This window comes from Rhododendron vialii, chromosome 5a (genome assembly GCF_030253575.1).
Source record: "Rhododendron vialii isolate Sample 1 chromosome 5a, ASM3025357v1".
Taxonomy (NCBI): domain Eukaryota; kingdom Viridiplantae; phylum Streptophyta; class Magnoliopsida; order Ericales; family Ericaceae; genus Rhododendron; species Rhododendron vialii.
This window is the reverse complement of record NC_080561.1, coordinates 7,170,184-7,183,771: the sequence shown is the minus strand read 5'-3', so window position 1 is coordinate 7,183,771 and position 13,588 is coordinate 7,170,184. Positions and strand designations below refer to the sequence as shown.

Below are 13,588 nucleotides of genomic sequence, written 5' to 3'. Positions count from 1 at the left end.
ATTCTTGGTTTGCCACAACGGTTGTGGAGTTAATAATTTTCTAATCGTGTAGTAAAGAAGAACAACGTAAATAACATTATTACGTCGGTCGGAATAATAAAGCTTGGCATACAACGAAAAGATAAAGACCCAAATTACTTGATAAAGTAACTGAATTAGATTGACAAAAAAAGTAAAGATAAATTGCTTCACCAGTGTTTGTTGCTAATTCAACTCAATTGCCTCAACGAAGAGGATTTTTCTAAAAGGTATCATCCAAAATTGAATCAACACACTTCCAACAAAGAAACCAGAAAAGATAACTAAGTATAAGCAAGCTTGAATCTAATCGAAAGCAAGCTTATTCACAATTAGTACTCTTAAGATTTCAGCAAGACATATTCTCAGTTCAAGCCATTGAGGACTCCTGAACAATGACAAGGCCTGGATAAACATCAGGATGATCACAGCAGACCTGAGTGTAGCAGCCAACATTCAGAAGCTTTCCAAGAACTTCTAGATGGAAAGTTATTTCCAGGCCTAGAGGAGCAAAAAGATAGGTTTGTTTTGGTGCAAGGGGAATAAGATCTCAAACTTGAGATAAGCCAAAACATATATGGAAGGTCCAATCATGAGGCAAGATCAGCCCATTTTCCCATTTGAGATGTTGTCTCAAGTCTCTGAAGGGCTACCACCTCCAGATTCAGCCATGGGTGATGAACAGATCATTGATGTAGATCAAGAACGATCCAGGCCTGCCGTTAGCCCTATGGCAGGTCTGAAATGCATGTTGCAGCCGTTCTAGAATAGGAGGGACGACTTGAAGAGGAGGAAAACGACGACACTCCAGGGCTTGGTCACGATTCATTTATGATTGGAGATCCCCCTCCTCCCCCAGTTAACAAAGGCCTTTTTGGCATTGTCCGACCTGCCAAAAGGCATTACAAGCGTAGGCCAACTGTAGGCCTTAAAATTGTGGAATTGCGCCCACGCTGGATTTGTGGGGCACATCAAAAGCGAGTGTTATTCACTTGGCTTATGCAAAAACGTCGTGGTAGTAAAGGGGCTAAGCAAAGAAAAGTCTTTCAAATGCCGAACAAGCATCTCTAAAATATTTGGCCAAGGCCTACTAGCTATTGAGTAGGCCCTATTAGAGTTTTACCAGGCCTTTTTTGCAGAGGTGAAGGTCTTTTTATTTCATTGAGCAGACATGAATTACTATACCTAAACACTATATTGGCACAAACATGGCCTTTCTATAGGAAATGAGGCCCTTTAAGCTCTTTATCCAAGCTTGAACCACCTTTTTAGGCCTTTCAACGTACTTCAAGGCCTTATTTCCAGGCCTCATATTGGTGTATGAAGGCATTTTTTTCACAGAGATGAAGGCCTTTTGAGCTCTTTGAGTAGGCCTGAATCATTAAACACTTCGAGTTAGAGTTCAGGCCTTCCAACATATTTTTAGTCCTTATTGCCAGGCCTTTTCATGGTTCTATCTTTTTATACGATTAGGCTTGAATACATGCCTTTATTGGTATAAATAGGCCTTATAAAAAGCAACATTTACAAGCCTTGAGATTATATAGGTTTGAGCATCATCCACACAATCTAAGCAGTCCTAGAGGATGTAGCCCTAGAGGATGCATATTGATGCCTTTTATCTTTAAGAGAAGCCTTTGAAAGGCCTGTCTAACAAATAAAATAGCTGGTAGACTCGTTCCAAGGTCTGAATTCGGAGAAATTTTTAGAGAATTTTGTCAAAGGCCTAAAGGGAGCGTAGAAAATGCCTAATGCCTACTAAGTCCATAAGCAAGGTAAACAAAAAAAGAAATGCTAAAACAAAGAATTGAGGCCTGTTTGGATGCCAAAAATGGTTTTATTTTTTATACACACCTTGATCCTAAAAGTAAAGAATCAAGGCATGGGGGGCATTGTTTACACCCATTTTTGGCCAAATTCTAAAAAGAAATTTGTTAATGGATTAATGGCCGAAAATGTTGTTTTGGGCCTTGGTTGAATTAGGCTTTTGGTTGAATTTATAGTGGGCCACAATTAGGCCGAATTGAATTTGGAAGGCCTAAATTGAGTTTGAAAATTGATTGGGCCGCATTATTTTGGAGCATGGCCCAATTAGTTAAAGCCCAAGCCCAAATCAATAAAAGCCTAGGTTCATTGTCAAGCCTGGGCCCATGTAGTCCAATTGGTTAGAGGCCTAAATTCATTTTTCAGGTACGGTTTGTAAAGGCCAAGATTAATCAGGTGGAATTATTTCGGCCCAATAATGAGGAGCGCTAAATAATTCTCTTAGGTCTGGAAAGCTCACCACTCAAGGGTGACAAAGTCAAGAAGGTCATAAGCTGCTTAGTCATGCCTGCAGAAGCAGCTCAAAGGCCTAGAAGGTTCTCACTGACAGGTATAAACAAGCAGCTCAAGGCCTGCAGCCGTTTTCCTTCAGCATGAAGAAAGGCTTGGGACACATGACAGCCATGCACGAAGATAGTCCAAGCAGCTTAGGCCTACACAAGCAGTTGCAATTAGTAGCTTAAAGGCCCGAAAGGTTCTGTATAAGCAGCTTAACTAGGCTTGCTTGGTCTTTTGTTGCAGGAAAAGAGGGCACAAGTTTCAAGGATTCTCTTTGTCTTGAGTCTTCTTGCAGAAGAAACCACCTTAGGGCCAATCAAGGTCGAAAAGTGGTTGAAAGTTCTGGGTCTTTGCAAAAGATTTCGGCCTTTAACCTCAAAGAACTCATATTTCTCTTTTGGGTTAATACCCATGCAAAAAGAGGTAATTCAGGCTTGAAATAAGTTGATTTCAAGCCTAAAGCAAGTCATGCAACAATCTTGGAGTATGAAGCAAGGAATAGGGCCACGTGGCATTCATGCATTGATCTAGCCTAAGCAGCTCAAGTCTGGATTGGAAGCAGCTCAAGGCGTGGAACTGTTGCCTATAAATACCAAAATTGAAGGCATTGGCAAAGGTCCCAGCACCAACAAGCCCACAGCTTATCCAAATTACATTTCAATTATCTTTCAACTATTTTTATCTTTCGGTCTCAGCACCAACAAGCCCAGCGCTTACTAAATTTACCTTTCATTTACTTTCCAGCAAAGTATTGTATTTCCTTTCAATCTAGCCCTGCCTAGATCTTGTTGTTTACTTCCTTGTACCCAAACTTTGTTAAGCCGTTAATAAAGTTTGTTTCATCTTTATCTTTCAATCTTTCATTTTCGTTTCCCATTTTCTAACACCGGTTAGGAAATTTTAAGTCCTTTTTCATTAAAGGCAAACCACGAACCATATACACATGGCCATACCCCTTTTGGTCGTACGCAATCCGCTCAACACAAAGTTAGATTTTGAGGCACGAAGGCCTTGGAAAATAGTTTAGACTGCAATCCAATCCTGGCAGGCCCGCTACTCTAGCCGATTTGGTTTTGCACTTTTGTGGAGAAATAGATGGGCCTGTAATGGAGATACCTGTTCATTATAGCCAACTTAGCCTAGTTTCAGATACAAATCATATCTATGCAATTTCATTCCAAAGTGAAAGCTGCGATGGCGTTGCTATAGGATGCTCCGAGTTTATTGGCAGTTCCCGTGGCAAAGACTCAAAAGGTTTGACCGTGACTGTCACCCTCTTCAGATATCATTGGAAATTCTCTTGAGAATTGAGATGGGTCAAAGCCGGCTGAGCATTTGAGGAGTAATAATTGTGATGTTTTGGCTCCAGAACCATCTAGCCAATTCAAGAGGTTTCGGTGCTCCTTTTTCCTTTCCGCCAATGACGTGTTTAAGGGGTTTGTGTGGTGATGTCGGTGTTTGCTGAGTGTGAGTTAAATGAATAGGGTGAGAGTGCAGTCCCTTCAGGAGTTGCCGGGTACACTGGCAGTGAGGTGAGAGGAGAGTAGATGTAAGGAAAAATAGAAATGTGGGGTGAGTAAAAAACATTGCATAATGCTATGGTGTTAGGAGCTCAAGAATGATTTTTCATCTCGCATTGTAGTTTTCTATTCATTAGATCATAACGGTACATATCCACCCAACTAGCAAATGAATGGTGACGTGGCTTAATTGGTTGAATTCGGAGCCCAACATGAGAGAGAGAGAGAGAGAGCACTCTGATATACTGATCCCAATCGATGCCCCACCTCGAGTTTCAATCCGTGTTGTCAACTGATCAACCATCTTCTATATTTGTGTTCCCAATCGATCCAACACCTCCAGTAGTATTCAGGTTCACAATTGATCCACCACCTCCGACAGCTGTGTTCCGGGGTTTTTTTTTTTTTTTTGTCAAACGGAAATATTTGTTCCGGGTTTTTGCCAACATCTGGTACACAAATTTTATAGTCGTGGTGCCAATTGATACAGGAGCACGAATATTCGAGCTCCCAAGGTATATACCGCCTTCCATAGTCACGTCCCCAGTTGATACACCACCTTTGGTATTCGTGTTCTTGTCACCATCAGATGCTCCTTGCGGTTGATTGGGTAGCTGCGATTCCCAAACTGGATACACGGGAATAGAAGACAGCTTTTATTTGGGCATGTATCATATGCACCTCCCAAAATATTATGAATTATAGAGAAAAAGTTACGAATCATATAAAGGTTACGAGGTACAGCAAAATGTTATGAATGATAATGAAAATGTTACGAATCGTACTGCTGAAAAGTTATGAATTCTAGAACAAAAGTTACGAAACACATTAAAATGTTATGAATGAACCATAAAATAGGTGCATATGGTACACTCTTTGAAGGAATGTGTATTGTAGACTTTCTCTCTTCCTCAGTTTATCACCATGGATAGATTAAGAGCAACAAACCTTGCCTCGCAACTCAGCTTGGTAATCAGTTGCCTTTGCAAGTTTTTCATAGCGACGTGAAGTAGTATCAGGAGCGCCAAGGGAGTCTGATTTCTCTAAAGCACTTCGCCAAGCTAAAAACGTACACAAGCAAGGGGAAAACACATCAGTGTTGTTGACTAATTCATGTTTTGCGACATGAGAAGCTGAGCATTCATAGAAACTCCATATGAATATGCTTCAGCACATGAAAGAACATAAGATAACTTTAGCTCAGGAAAATTTCGCATCGTCAAAATATTTTCGTGGCCCTACGAATACAGAGAAGGGCACGATTGAGCAACATTAATGACTTGCAACGTCTATGAAACATAAGTGCACTCCTTAAAAAAACATAAGTGGCTAAGTGCACTCATTAAAAAATCAAGGGTCACACCAAATCAAATCATCACTATTTTTTGACAGATTTGAAAAGCAACCTTCTGTTTTCCCATGAATTGAACACCATATGCGCCAAAGGTAAACGTAAATTAATGAACTTATAACCGTGGGTGTCAAGAATTCCAGAGAAAATTGTGACCATTTTGTGCATAAAGTTTCCAAGTTAATCAAATTGGATTCGATATCCAGCCAAAGCGTCAAACAAGTTAAAGGGGAATTTCTACCGAGATATATCCCTGAAGCATGCTTTCAAACACAGAGAAAAGAAATAGGGGAGAAATACCCCTTCCAATTTGACGAGGTAGTTCTACGTCTCTTTGTGAACTTGATTCGCCTTGCACTTCGTTCTTTCGGTAGAACCCCCATTTTGTGCAAACTGCCACTAGAAGTGCTCCCATCGCTACTCCTACAGATATTCCAGCTATGGCTCCACCTGACAATCCTGCTTAAATGAAAGGCAAAACAATTACTTAAAGTAGCAGAAAAAGCTCTAAGTAATCATCCATATATGTTGTAGTGTCAGAGTAATTAAGCAAGTCAACGTTGAGCCGGTTCCAAAGTTGTCCCGATCGAAAACCTGTTCTGCAATAGGGAAAAAAAATAAGCAGATGTTAGATGTTAACAATTAATTGAAAGCGTAAGTAAACCAACAAAAAACATTGATCCAGTTTATAAGAACATCAAAGTTGCAAAAAATTACCTGGATTCCAGTTCCAGGGGCGGATAATTTCCACTTTCATCTGTAAAAAATTAAGAGATCTACACTTAGATAACTGGACACTTGAAGCTTCATCCAAAATCGAACATACGGTGATGATGCGTTGTTGTATGGTGCATCTAAAGTAAACAAATTATTGAATCACACAATGGTCCTAAATCATATCAACTTTGGTTTACCATGCTGCACGAATGATACAAAATCAAAGCAATAGCATTGCAGTCAGGAACGGATCCAGAAATTCTCTCTTGTGGGGGCACCAATTGTTAGATAACTTGATATACATTGTTGGGTCTATCTCCTAACAGCTCAAGCTTTTGGGAGAGTTGGTAACTTAACAAAGTATCAGAGCTCAAATTGCAAAAGGTCTTGGGTTATAGTCTCTCCGTCTGCATTTGTTCTCTGGTTGCATTATGCTTCTCCCCTTCATCGCATCTCCACGTGCAAGACAGAGTTGCACGTGAGGGAGAATGTTAGATAACTTAATATACATTGTTGGGTTCATCTCCTAACAGCTTAAGCTTTTAAGAGAGTTGGTAACTTAACACCAATATCTACTGCCATAAACAAAAAATGATAATCAACCACAATAATACAAAACTAGACTTCATTGTATGCAATAAGTTTTATAATATGTATGATCAGGCAATATTTTCAAAGTCCTGGGTGGGATTTGAAAATGGGCCACTCACTTTTTTATATAAATTTGTTTGATTTGAAAAGAAAAGAGTGTCGTGGTTTAATGGCTCACTAATTCGTCCTTAGTACATGAGGTTGCAAGTTCAATACCCTACAACTTCGTTTCCCATGCCTTTTTTGTATGTTGAACAAACTCGCGTTAAAAAAGAAAGAGGGCAAGTCTTGAACACAAGATCTCTTGCATGAAAGACAAGGTACCTTACCACTGCACCACTACACATTCTGCAATAAGTTTGTGAAATACTTAAGATATATAGTATTTAATACTCCAAGAAGTAAACACCATTTCCGACTAATTAAAGTTAGTCGGCAATGGTTACACAATTGGCGACAAACTACTATTTAGTTGGCAAAAGGCAAAATTATTACTGACTAATTTTTATTTTGTTGCCGAAACACAATTTTTACCGACCAAAATTTAATTTTAGTTGCTAAACATCTGGCGCGAAGTGAGAAATTGCGCGCGGGAGCAGGGAAGACTCTTATAAAAAAACAAAACAAAAACCAATGTATTTGTTTTTGGAAAACAAAATCACAAAAGGTTTATATACTAAATATTTCCATAATTTTTCAAGAACAATGGCCTAGTGTGGTGGTTGGGTGTTATGTCTTGTACGCGCGAGGTTGTGGGTTTGAAACCCAGTGGCAACAAAATAAGTAGCAACTGTGAGGGATTTCCTTATTTTTTTAAGTTTTGACGTTTAGAGATGAAATTTTTTCGTCGCAAATTAGTCTAAATAGGCGACGAAAAAATTCGTCGCCAAAATGAAAAATAGAAGGGAAATTTTTTTTTTTTGTCGTCAGGGTCTTTGGCGTCCAACATCCGGTGACGAAAGTTGGTGACGAAATCTGACCCTTTGAAGATGAAAATTTTTCGTCACCTCTTACATGTTTTCTTGTACTAAGGAGTGAAGGCGGTGTGGCGAGGAGCAAAGACAACAGGAAGATGAGCAAAGGCAAAGAGACGAGGAGCAAAGGCTAAGAGATGAGGAGGACCATGAGCATTAGTTGACTCATTAGTTGAGAAACATTTGGACAAGGAAACCAAGTTTATAGGTACAAATATGGCATTTGCATTAACCAACTGAAGCCAATATTTGGTACGTAATTTCTGACTCCTCGCTTAACTGCAATGCTTATATTTGTCAGATCTGATATGTGTAGTGTTATGGCCTGTTATTATTTTCAAGTTTGTTTTACTTCTTGCATGTTTACCTAAATACTTAAGTTGGTACTCTGGATGTCTTGAGTCAGGTGGTGGTTTATATGTTTCACTTTCTTCTGTTGAGATTCTCAAGAGTTGCTAATAGATTGATGCCAAGTGGTGTAATTTACCATAAGTATAAATAATTTCAGATCCCCAAGTTGAAAATTGTTGGGTTCTTTTTTCTTTTGCAGATCCCCCAGTGGAAATCTATGCATACATATCAATTTCTATTGGTGATCATCATTTTTTTTCTAAATGCCTCACTGCGTTTGTTAGTTATACAAAACTGGGTTCATCTCACGGATTTGTTGTCCACACATATCTGCATTTCAGATTTGCACCAAGATTTTCATTCATAAATAATGATTGTGTTTTGTTCTTTCCACAGTTGGAGTATTCCGCATCAGGTTATGGACTATATATGAAGATGTTAGATTTTGTTGTGGATGCTATTGTGCTTGGATATGTTATCGATTTGTTGCTACTGAAGAACTTTCTTGTACAATTGTGATCTAGGGCTTGGATACATTTTGTTTGATGCTACTTATGGAAACAGTGCTTAGAATTTTTATTTACCACTTTTTGCGGTCTACGAATTCAGATACTGTTTGTTAGTATTTCGTGAAAAGCCTTTATTTATGCAAAAATGATATTGGTATCGACCAATATCATACTGATGGCCACGCAGGGCCGTCTCCGGCCACCGGATGGTCGATCCGAGCTGTCCAAAAATTCTAAGAAAAAAAAACCGAGCGGGCCATTGCGGGAATCAACGATATCTGATGTGCATAGATGCTCGATCCAAACATCCTATTTTCGTATATATATGGTTTTTCGTAAACATGTATATACGAAAAAATGGGGTGTTTGGATCGAACACATATGCACGTCGGATCCCGTTGATTCCCGCAATTGTCCACTCTGGTTTTTTTTTTTTAAAATTTTTGGACAGCTCAGATCTGCTATCCGGTGGCCGGAGACGGCCCGATGCAACCGTCAGTATGCTATTCGTTGGTACGAATAGCAGTACTCTTATTTATGAAAGTTATGAATAGATTATTCTTGAATTTCAGTGATTAATTATGGTAGGTTGGTGAATAGAGTATGAAATTATTGATTGCTTGATTTAATTTACTGGAAATCACAATAGAAAAGTTCTAAGTCGAAGGTTTTGAAATCAGTTTTAATAGTATATAACATTTGCCGACTAAATATTTAGTTGGAAAAAGTTGTAATCTGCAAATATCCTTTAATGGAAAATGTGACATTTACCAAGTAAATATTTAATCGGGAAAGGTTGACATATGCCGACTAAATAATTAGTTGGGAAAATGTGACGTTTGCCAACTAAATATTTAGTCGGAAAAAAATAGTAATACACCGACTAAATATTTGGTCGGTAATTGTTTTGATATTTACCGACTAAATACTTTTGTCAGCAATAATTCTAATATAACGACTAAATAATTAGTCGGGAAAGGTCATTCTTTTCCGACTAAATGTGTTTTAGTCGGCAAATACATTTGCAGATTGCAATTAGCCGACTAACTTGCCCGACCAAAAATTTAGTTCGGAAATATTATTGCCGACTAAAATCTAACCTTGTGCCAACTAAACCGTTAGTCAGGAATGATGTTTTTTCTTGTAGTATAATATAATCGAAACTAATTTTCCATTTTTTCTTCAAAAAAAATCATTGAATTGAGTGGGGGCACGTGCCCCATGTCAATTCATCCCTGATTGCATTTGCTATTATATGTCATTACTACTTCCTATTTTTTAGGCAATTTTTAGGTATCTTGGAACATCTGATATATAGAGTTCCATACGGAATTATCGACCTTATTGAACAGGCCTATTCCACTATACACAAACCCATTTCATTTGCTGCCAAATGGCTTATAGACCATAATATCACGAGTACAGTGAAACATCCCTTACTTTTTGCATTACCTGGATTTCTCGGAAAAAACACACCAAACTCCTTTGAGCCGAGGAAAGCAGCTGATCAGCATAACTACAATGGTACTGTTAAACTAAAGAGATTTTTACCTCTAAATACAGAAAAATGAAATTTTGATTCCCATTAAAGAGAGATAGAATACTTAATTACCACGAGATCCACTTTTACAAATACACATTTACCATTAATGAAAGTGTCACCCAAGGGTTTTATGGTATCCTAGAATTTTAGGATACCTAGTACACTAGTACCCTTGAGTACCCTAAAATCTTAGGGTACCATAGGATTTTAGAATTTTAGGATACCGGAGCCCTATGATTTAGGTTTAGTCATTTTCATAGGGATTTTAAGGTGTACTTTCTTCTAATTACAATGGTACTGTTAAAATAAATAACGATTTAGACTTGTAGTTGCTCTAAATTACTAAATGGGAAGATGATCAACTTCAACTACATCTTCACGTAGAACAAGTCACGGCTGAATTGATGGATCGATTGGACTGGTTGAAGCATCAGAAGCCCAAACAAGCTTTAATTGGATTATCCGATTTGGCAAAATTTGGATGAGTTCGGATCCGGCCCAAATTTGGTGGGCTGACTTAAAATCGGGCACTTTGACTATGTGGAGTGTGTGTGTTGAGGCTATGTAATTAAACTGTGTATGCGAACTGTGAACTGTGTATGTGAACCGTCGAGGGGCATTTTAGTCTGAAATAATATGAGTCAGGACTATTTTAAAAAGATTGGATTGAAATAATACGTAGATGACCATTTTAAAGACAAATCTAAAAAAAGGGCCGGCCTCTAAAAAAACCCCAGAAAAAAATATCAAGTAAACTAGTTAATTTAATTAATTAATAAAATTCCAAAAAAAAATATAAATTTTTATTTGAAATAATTTAGAGCCAAAATTAGGATAGTTGCGCAACCGCCTCTGCTTGGAACTCGACCTCTCAATACTCAGTCCATCATTTTCTCCCCCATTGATACACCTAGCTAGCAATACAAGCAAAATGATCCACAAACATGTCCAAGTGCACAAACAACAATAATAGTCTCCAACACCAAGCGATTGGATTAATGTTGGTCAAGATTTGAAGACAAATGATTCAATTACTCCCTTTAGAACTGCGGTTCAGATCGAAACTCAAAAAACCAACTAGCTAGCTGTCGAAAAACTCAAAACCAGCTAGCTCTTATGTGGTCTGGCTTTAATTGTTCTACATAAATTTTGTCAAGGTATGCATTACACTAATCCTCTGTAACGAAATTTCTATGTGTCTATGTACCGAGAAACTTCCGAGCGTTAGATTGCACAAAAATAAATCAAAGATTCTCACACAATCTAGCGATCCCCAATACATGGGTATACAGAGATCAATGGAACTACCCTTAGGCTTATGGGGCCAAGGCCCTCACATAGTTTCGGGATTTTTTATTTTTAAATTTCAATATAAATATGAGTGATTTTTTGTTTATTGAGCACACTTAAATATTACTATGTTTTGTATTGGGTGTTGGTTAGGCATTTAAATATTTTAAGAAGGTTTTATTTTTGGGTCCCAAAATCCAACCCTCTCTATGGGCAAGGTCTTTCATAAATTTTTCCTTCAATTGTTAATCTCATTTCTCTTCCTAACTCCCTCCATTCATTATCCAAAAAATCTCTCTCACAATCCAAACCAAACAAACTACAAAGATTTTGAAACCTTAAAATTTCAAAATCTAGTTGCTCATAGTTCGGTCTCCATGTTTAAAAAATTCTGGATTCGCGCGTCCCTGTAGGTATATATGTTTCTCAGTATATATGATTACTTGTGGGTACGCATAGCTGGCAAGAACATCTTATCTATAAAATGAAAAAACTACCTCACCTCTGCCCGGAATGTACACCAGACCACTCCCAGCGCTAAAATCCACACCCGGGTTGTACCTCTGCAATATAGCCTCACTAACATTCTCAGCAGCCGCAATCGACTCCAAGCTATCCCCAACCCCAAGCGGGTACGTCACGAACAACCCATACGCCCTCGACACCGCCGCGTCCCCACACGAGCAGTTCACCGTCACGTTCACCACCGCATTGGCCGGAATCTGACCCGGTCCGTAGACATTGAACCCCTCCAGCCAAGCGGCCGTGGTCAGGTTCGCGTAGTACGTCTCGGCAATAACATCGTACGAGTCGTCGCCGGACTGGACCCTGTAACGGAACACGTGGCCCAAGAACTCGCCGCCGATGCAGTCGCACGTGAAGGGAACGTTGATTCTGAATCCCGATAAGATGTAGTTCTCATTGGTGATCTGTGGGTTGTAGCTGAGGGTTTCGTTGATTGTTTGGGCGAATACGTAGTTGGAGATGAACGTGAGGGTGGCGCCAGGCCATACGTTGTACGAGGCCAGAGCCAAATCGCAGGTCTTAGGACACTTGGGTTCGACCGATGTAAGGAAGATGATTAGGAGGGGAAAGGGTAACACTAGTTTGGATCGAAACATGTTGGGATCAAATCAAATCCTAGGAATCATCTGGGTTTGTTTTATTTGGTGTCGGAAGAAGATTGTGATTGGTTAGAAGCTCAGTGGATCACTTGGGTATTTCTTTACTTTGAAGGAGTTAAAGGAGAAATCAATTGAAATTAAGTTAGGTGCGTTCTCTTAAACTTATCTTAAAAAATAAGTTGATTTGTCATTATTGAAATTTTTTTTTCTATTTTTTAGTTTTGAGCTAAATTTTTGTGAATTATTAATTCGTGTCGACGAGAGGAATTGAAAAAAAAAAAAAAAAAACTTTTACCCAAGTTTTTTTTTGTGAAATAATCAATTTTTAGCAGAAAAAATGAAATAAATTGACTTATTTTGCTAAAAAGTGGTTACTTTTCAAAATATTTTGTAACCTTCATTAATGAAATAATTTTAATTTTTTATTATCCGATACGGATGTACAATGAAACAAATACTACTAAATTACTAAACAGATAGATAAGACTGCCAAACAAGTCCTAAGATAAAAAATAAAAATAAAAATAAAAAGTCCTAGTCATTCGACATATACGCGAGATATACGTATTCAATAAGTTCTAGTCAGTCAACGTATACGCATACGCGCAAGATATACGTATTCAAAAAATCCTAGTCAGTCAACGTATATGCATACGTACAAGATATACGTATTCCAAAAGTCCTAGTCAGTTGACGTATACGCGCTATTTTTCTTGCTCCATATTCGAATGAGTAAGTCTACAAACCATGAAATCAACCCAGGATCCAACCCATGACCGTTGACATGGCGGGATGGGCCCACATCAACAGCTGAAAAAAAAAAAACAAAAAACCCAAATCTGATTCTCTCTCCTCCCTCTTCACCAACTCCCATGGACGCCCCCCACCTTCCCGCAGACCCTCTCCACTCGCCCATCCATAACCCACTGGTCCCACTCCCACCCGCCCCTGCCGCTGCCGCCGATTCCACCCAAACAATCTCCTGCAAAAGAAAAACAAATTTCATAAAAGTTGCAGAAAATTTGAGTTTGGAACACCCACGAAACAATTTCAGAAATATAAATTGCATGATCTGGGGTGAGGACTGGAATTGGGAGGCCGAAATTTGAGTTTGGGTGGAATCGGCGGCGGCGGCTGGAGGGAATGGAGGCGCAGTGGCAGCAGTAGAGGTAGGAGGAGAGGACGGGGTGGACCGACACAGGTGATGGGCGGCGAGGACGTTGTGGTGGGTGGAGGCCCAGAGGTGTAACGCCCCTCAATTTTGGTCAATAAAAATTT

General features: G+C 38.9%; 2 protein-coding genes and 1 long non-coding RNA gene across 4 annotated transcripts in view; 1 reads left to right on the top strand and 2 right to left on the bottom strand.

The window, feature by feature from the left end:
• Window positions 1-13,588, top strand: part of LOC131326967 (uncharacterized) — a 145,411-nt gene that overhangs the window by 10,024 nt on the left and 121,799 nt on the right. The gene's annotated exons all lie outside the window — the stretch shown is intronic.
• The window catches only part of LOC131326978 (uncharacterized), a 49,962-nt gene that overhangs the window by 20,446 nt on the left and 15,928 nt on the right, over window positions 1-13,588 (bottom strand). The window lies entirely within an intron of this gene.
• On the bottom strand, window positions 4,543-12,401 carry LOC131326975 (lysM domain receptor-like kinase 3). The gene is made up of 4 exons (XM_058359915.1): window positions 11,689-12,401; window positions 5,929-5,968; window positions 5,512-5,810; window positions 4,543-4,921 (listed from the first exon to the last, which is right to left on the bottom strand). Exons 1-3 carry the CDS (start codon window positions 12,305-12,307, stop codon window positions 5,699-5,701), a joined length of 771 nt encoding a protein of 256 aa, XP_058215898.1. The 5' UTR covers window positions 12,308-12,401; the 3' UTR covers window positions 4,543-4,921; window positions 5,512-5,698.